General features: G+C 49.9%; 1 protein-coding gene across 2 annotated transcripts in view; it reads left to right on the top strand.

The window, feature by feature from the left end:
- The window catches only part of LOC105549423 (chromosome unknown open reading frame, human C1orf64), a 2,800-nt gene extending 1,670 nt beyond the window's left edge, over positions 1-1,130 (top strand). Inside the window, exons 2-3 of one of the 2 annotated variants that reach the window (XM_011993963.1) lie at positions 363-790; positions 837-1,130. In XM_011993963.1, coding sequence (XP_011849353.1) covers positions 363-790 — 428 coding nt within the window. In that variant the 3' untranslated portion in view covers positions 837-1,130. Of the gene's footprint in view, positions 1-362 lie in introns of both variants that reach the window. The other variant, XM_011993962.1, reaches the window with a different exon arrangement.
- The last annotated feature ends 6,232 nt before the right edge of the window (positions 1,131-7,362 follow it).

Below are 7,362 nucleotides of genomic sequence, written 5' to 3'. Positions count from 1 at the left end.
AAACAAATGAATTCAGGAAACCATGTCCCGGTCGGGTGCGGTGGCTCACGCCTGTAATCCCAGTGCTCATTGGGCTGAGGCAGAAGGATTTCTTGAGTCCAGGAATTTGAGACCAGCCTGGGCAACATAGGGAAACCTCATCTCTACAAAAAATTTTAAAATTCACCAGGTGTGGTGGCATGAGCCTGTAGTCCCAGCCACTTAGGGGGCTAAGATGGGAGGATGGGTTGAGCCCCCTGAGGCTGAGGCTGCAGTGAGCCACGATCGTGCCACTGCACTCCAGCCTGGGCGACAGAGGGAGACCCTCTCTCGGGGGAAAATCCCTTGCTTGTGCTCACTTTCGGTCTCTTCCTCCCTTCTAGGTGGGAAGCTGGCCGGGCATCAGAAGACCGTCCCCACGGCTCATTTGACTTTTGTTATTGACTGCACCCAGGGGAGGCAGCTCTCCCTGGCAGCAACCGCATCACCACCCCAAGCCCCTAGTCCCAGTCAAGGGCTTGTCACCCCACCAATGAAGACCTACCTTGTGTTCTGTGGGGAAAACTGGCCCCATCTGACTCGGGTGACCCCCATGGGTGGGGGATGCCTTGCCCAGGCCAGGGCCACCCTGCCACTCTGCAGAGGGGCTGCCGCCGCAGCTTCCTTCCCAGTCAGCCCACTCTGCCCCCAGGAGGTTCCTGAGGCTAAGGAGAAACCTGTGAAGACGGTGCCTGTGAGGTCTTCGCCTTGGGGAACAGTCAAGGATTCACTGAAAGCCCTCTCCTCTTGTGTCTGTGGGCAGGCAGATTAGCTGGAAGGGCCAGGCTCTGATGCCCGGAGGCTGCAATTTCCAGGGCCTGGCCCTGCTTCCCCAGATAAGCAGGAGTCTTTTGTGCTTGAGCCAAGGAAAGATCATTAGATCCGCTAAGTGGCATCTGAAACATCCATCGAGTGGCAGAGGCAGGATAAGGCACCCGCACATGAAGAGATTCATTCATTCATAGAGCAAATATTACTGGTACATCTTCTACATGCCAGGCCCTGCAAAGTGCTGGGGAGATACCATGGGTTTCTTGGAGCTGGTATTTTTGGGGTGGAGGGAACCCAACCCGAATAAATAAAGTAACCCAATAAATAAAGATGATTTTGAACAATGGCGAATGCTCTGCAGGAACTGAAACAGGATGCTAGATGGAGAGTGATTGGGGTGAAGGCCTTCCCTGATGCAGTGCTTGGGAAGGGCCTCTCTGCGCAGGCAAAAAAGTGTGATCTAAAAGATGAGAAGGGGCCAGCCCTGAGAAAATCCACCCTCCCCAGGGTCACCTGCTGTCATCTTACCCAGGGCAGGCCCGAGAGGAGGTCAGAATGCCCCAGCATGACGGGGAGGGGCAGCGGGTTTCTTACTGCCATCTTGGCTCAGAGGCGAACGTGTAGGTTACTGCAAAGGCATGCCAGTGGGGGCTGGGAGGCTCAGGGAAGTTGGCTTCCAGGAGACTCCATCCCAGAAGGCAGCCCAGGTGGGACCTGGGGATCTGAGATGGGAAATAAGGGGACCTGGCTTCTCAAAAGGGAAGGAGGTGCTCAGAAATAGAGTATTATATTTGAACGAATGAAAATGAGACATATTATTTATTGAGCATCTACTGCATACCAGGCTCATGCTGCCTTCTAAGGATTAAAAAAAAAAAAAAGGTTAGGGGAGGAGGTTCACCCTTCAGGGTAACTGTGTTCCCTAAGTAGGAGGTGGGGTTACTGGTGTGGTGTGAGGGTGTCTGTAAGTCTAAGAGATGCACAGCACTGTAAAAAACCCTAAATCAACCTATTTAAGGAAGTCAGTCTCAAGGCTCCCAGATAAAAATCACTGAGTTTTTATGTATTTATTTATTTTAGAGACAGAGTCTCACTCTATCACCCAGGCTGGAGTGCAATGGAACAATCACAGCTCACTACAGCCTCAAACTCCTGGACTCAAGTGATCCTCCTGCCTCAGCCTCCCGAGTAGCTGAGACTACAGGTGCACCACTCCGTCCAGCTTGACTTCTTTGAGTTTCAGTAGAGAAGAGGTCTCGCTGTACTGCCCAGGCTGGTCTTGAACTCCTGGCCTCAAGCTATCCTCCCGCTTCAGCTTTCCAAAGTGCTTGGATTACAGGTGTGAGCCACCGTATCCGGTCATTAATTTATTCAATGACTATTTTACTAGGTTCCTACAAATAATAGGCACTAACATTTAACATGTATTGACCATTTACTCTGTGTCACATAAACAACATGGGCACTATATTTGCCACCACTTTATAGGTTAGAATGCTGAGGCACAGAGAGGTTGAAGAATGGACTCAAAGTTCCATAGACTGGTACCGTTGAGATTAGAACTCAGGCAAGCCTGGTGCCCATATTCTTGCTCGTAACTGTGAGGTATATACCCTGTCATCCTGGTAGCGTCTCTTCTAGGCAGAGAGGGCACGCAGAGAATAAGTGTAACCCTGGCCTCAAGGAGCTCACAGCCAGGTTGGGGAGGCCAGAAAGAAGGCAGACAATTGCCATAACTTCTGAGAAGTGCAACAGTAAGGGCAAGACAGAATGATGCTGGAGGGCAACCACTCCACTCCGGAAAGAGGAGATCAGGGAGGGCTTCCTGTAGGAAGTGATGCCTAAAATGAGATCTGACCAGTGACTAAGCTATACGAAAGGGTGGGGTGGGGGAGCAAGTGGGGAGTGGTCTGGGCAGAAGGAGCAGTCATTCAGTCTGGCTAGGGTAATCATTCATTTATTTATTCACCAAGTATTTATTGGGCACCCACTGAATGCCAGGCTTTGGACTAGACCATGCGATGGAGCAATGAATAAGACAATGAGGCCCAGCCACGAAAGAGCTTATCCTCTAGTTGGGGGAGACAGGCAATGCACACACACAAAACAAACAGATCAGAAAAGTGGCAGGAGGTCAGGCGTGGTGGCTCATGCCTGTAATCCCAGCACTTTGGGAGGCCGAGGCCGAGGCGGGGGAGGCGGGGGAGGCGGGGGGAGATCACCTGAGGTCAGGAGTTTGAGATCAGCCTGGCCAACTTGGTGAAAATCCATGTCTACTAAAAATACAAAATTTAGCCAGGCGTGGTGGCGGGCACCTATAATCCCAGCTACTTGGGAAGCTGAGGCGAGAGAATTGCTTGAACCTAGAAGGCAGAGGTTGCAGTGAGCCGAGATCTTGCCACTGCACTCCAGCCTGGGTAACAGCAAGAGCAAGGCTGTCTCAAAAAAAAAAAAAGAAAAAAAAAGTGGCAGGAGCTGCATCAGGTGAGGCCTGGCAGGCTACAACAAGACCTTTAGATCTTAGATCTTATTCCCAGATGGCAGCACTGGAAATTGTGAGCAGACAGTGTCATGGCCAGACATACCTTTGAAAAGGATCCCTCCCGGCCTTCTGCCTGCAGGGGAGGAGGCACAGGAGGCTGAGTCTTAATCCTGACAAAGGAGAGCAATGGTTTGGACCAGAGAAGAGGATACAGTACAATCTGGGCGACATATGCCCATTCCACTTTCCTAAAGGCCCCAAGGACAAGGCTGCAGAGGGAATTTGAGACCCTCAAGGAGAAAGGCGGCCTGTGGCTGCACATCCAGCTTTTCACCAGCAGGTGTCACCCTCTCATCAGACTGGAGGACACTGGGGACACTGGGTCCAGGCCTGGACAGGGAAGGTGTGGACCTGCCGGGTCTGGGGCCAAAGCCTTGGGGCCAGCCAACCAGTGGGTCTGTTTTTCAGAAGCCAAACTCATTCTAACCAATACTCCATTCAATATTCATCCGGAATAATGAATGTTTATTTTATGCCAGGCACCCAGCAAAGTGACATTTCAGAATTGAACCCTGGGGGTCTTGGTGAGGATTCAGAGGAACCAGGCACTTATACCACTTATCCTTGCTCTGGAAAGGGAGTTGTCATCATTACTATTGATGTCGTCAGTTACTATCGCTGTCGTCATTACAGGGCAATTGAATATGCACCCCACACCTCATCAGTTCACCTAACCCCAATCGTGAGGGGTTTCTCACGATTTCTCTTGCCATTTTACAGAGGAAACTGAGGCACAGAGAGGTTGAATACTTTGCCCAAGATCCCTAACTGGAAATCAGTAGAGCCCAAATCCAAACCTCAGGCAGCGTGACTGCACACTGCGCCTGCAGTCCCATACTGTGCTGTAAACACACTGGTCACAGCTATTCAATAAGTGAGTGAAAAATGACCCAGCCTGGGACCTGGCAGCGTGTGGGGAGTGTCTGGGGACTGAATGGGTGGTGGGGCCCTCGCTGAGATGGAGCACACAGGTGGCGGAGCCAGTGGGGACATGGGGAGATGACAGGTTCAGGAGGCAGATGTTGCATGAGGGACTGTGGGACATGCCGGGGGTGGGGGATGCAGGCAGGTGGTGGCCCATTCCCCATTGGAGCTCTGGTCAGAAGCTGAGGCTGGCAATGGGGCTGCATTGGTATAGAGGTTGGTGATGAAGTTGCTCTGGGAAGGTGAGGTGTAAAGCCAGTCATCAGCCCTGTGAGAAACCAACTTACCTGTCCAAACCCAAAGAATGGACTCAGAGGCACGGACAACAGTGGAAGAGAGACTTTTAGTGAAGGTCTTACAAGATCAGGTGTCTGGTGGGCAGGCACACCCAGCACAGTTACAAGCAATTTACCCCCTACTGCGCAGGTCCCTCCCCTGGTTCCTCATAGGCTGAGTACTGTAGGATCACAGTCTTCCTGGATGTCGCTTATTGGTTGTTGGGTAGGAGTTTTAGGTGTTTTCTTCAGGATTTTCTTGTTGCATTTTGTTGCAGCCCACAATACATTGCAATTATAGTCAGCTTAGGGCTTTCTCAAGTATTTGACTTAATGACCTAGGTAGTCAGGCCAGCTGTTAAGAATAGACAAAGCGAGCTATTTTGCAGGCTAGTAAACTTTCATTTTAGACTCAACTTTTTTAGTTTGGTTGAGGGCAACTAAGGGGGCCCCCGACAAGCAGGCACCGGCCATCAAAGCAGGGGCCTAGTATATTCTTTTTGCGGACTCAAACCTATTCAAGCCACTTTGTTTTGGAAATGGACCACTGTATACATTATTTCCTTTACGCCCAAGGTGACAGAGGTGTGAAAAATTTGGAATAAGCAAAAAAATCACAAAAAATATCCAATACCATTTATGCATTGTCTGATTCTCAAGGGGGTGAGCATTTTTCTTTGCCTTTGAGCTATTTTACAACTCTTGTCTATTGTAAGTAGCCCACAGAAATGCAACATACTTCTTGTCTACAGACAAGCAGATTCTGTCCTGTCCTGTTCAAGTCCAGTAGACTCTCCTTCCCCACTGTGGAAGAGGTCAGTGTTACCTCTGTGCACATTCATTTCAATATTCCCTGACCTACAGATATCATCTGTTCTTTGCCTTCTTCTTTGAACTGGTTGTAACATCTTACTGGTTCCTTCATTAACCATGAATTAAGTAAAATCATCAGTGAGAATGTAAAATGGTACAACCACTTTGGGAAACAGTCTGGCAGTTCCTCAAACAAACATGGAGCTTTCAGAGGACCCAGCAATTCCGCTCCTGGATATATACTCAAGAGAAGTGAAAACATTCGTCCATGTGAAAATCTGCACAAACGGCCAGGCGTGGTGGCCGGTGTAATCCCAGCACTTTGGGAGGCCAAGGTGGGTCAATCACCTGAGGTCAGGAGTTCGAGACCAGCCTTGTCAACATGGTGAAACGCCATTTCTACTAAAAATATAAAATGAGCCAGCCGTGGTGGTGCATGCCTGTAATCCCAGCTACTCAGGAGGCTGAGGCAGGAGAATCACTCAAACCCGGGAGGCAGAGGTTGTAGAAAGCTGAGATTGCACTATTGCACTCCAGTCTGGGTGACAAGAGCGAAACTCCATCTCAAAAAGAAAAAAAAACAAAATCTGCACGAGTGCACAGAGCAACATTAATCACCAAAACCAAAGGGTGGAACCAACCCAAGCATCCATCAGCTGATGAAAAGGTAAGCAAATTGTGGCGCAGCCATACAGCAGAGTATGTTTCAGCCTTAAAAAGAGACAGATTATTGGTCCATGCTACAATATAGGTGAATCTCGAAAACATTATACCAGGTGAAAGATGTCAAATACAAAATATATATATATATATTTTTGAAACAGGTTCTCACTCTTATCGCCCAGGTTGGAGTATAGTGGTGCGTCTGGAATTCGTGGGTTCTTGGTCTTGCTGACTTCAGGCATGAAGCTGCGGACCCTCGTGGTGAGTGTTACAGTTCTTAAAGATGGTGTGTCCGGAGTTTGTTCGTTCAGATGTTCACATGTGTCTGCAGTTTCTTCCTTCTGGTGGGTTCAAGGGGTCTCGCTGATTTCAGGAGTGAAGCTGCAGACCTCCACGGTGAGTGTTACAGCTCTTAAAGGCAGCGTGGATCCAAAGAGCGACCAACAACAAGACTTACTATAAAGAGTGAAAGAACAAACCTGCCACAGTGTGGAAGGGGACCTAATCCGGTTGCAACTGCTGGCTCCCGCAGCCTGCATTTATTCCCTTATCTGACCCCACCCACATCCTGCTGATTGGTCCATTTTACAGAGAGCTGATTGGTCCATTTTGACAGAGTGCTGATTGGTGCGTTTACAATTCTGTAGCTAGACACAGAGTGCTGATTGGTGTGTTTACAATCCTGTAGCTAGACACAGAGTGCTACACGGAAAAGTTCTCCAAGTCCCCACTAGATTAGCTAGATACAGAGCACTGATTGGTGCATTTACAAACCTTGAGCTACACACAGAGTACTGATTGGTGTATTTACAATCCCTTAGCTAGACATAAAGGTTCTCCCAGTCCCCACTAGACTCAGGAGCCCAGCTGGCATCACCCGGTGGATCCCGCACTGGGGCTGAAGGCGGAGCTGCCTGCCAGGCGCGCGCCCTGGACCCGCACTCCTCAGCCCTTGGACGGTCGATGGGACCGGGTGCCACAACACAGGGGGCTGTGCTCCTCGGGGAGGCTCCGGCCACACAGGTGCGGGTACGGGGAGGCTTTGTATTTATTGAGTACGAGCTCAGGCAATCCACCCTCCTCAGCACCCTCCTCCCAAAGTGCTGGGAATGCAGGAGTGAGCCACGGCACCCGGCCATTTTTTATTTTATTTTATTTGAGTCGGGGTCTCACTGTGTCACCCAAGATGGAGTGCAGTGGTGTGATCACGGCTCGCTGAAGCCTCCATCTCCTAGGCTCCAGGGATCCTCCCACTTCAGCCCCCCGAGTAGCTGGGGCCACAGGTGCATGTCACCATACCAGCTAATTTTCGTATTTTGTGTAGAGACGAGTTTTTTTTTTTTTTTTTTTTTTTTT

The sequence above is a fragment of the Mandrillus leucophaeus genome, unplaced genomic scaffold (assembly GCF_000951045.1).
Source record: "Mandrillus leucophaeus isolate KB7577 unplaced genomic scaffold, Mleu.le_1.0 Scaffold439, whole genome shotgun sequence".
Taxonomy (NCBI): domain Eukaryota; kingdom Metazoa; phylum Chordata; class Mammalia; order Primates; family Cercopithecidae; genus Mandrillus; species Mandrillus leucophaeus.
Note: the sequence above shows the minus strand (reverse complement) of the source record. Positions and strands in the feature narration are given on the sequence as shown.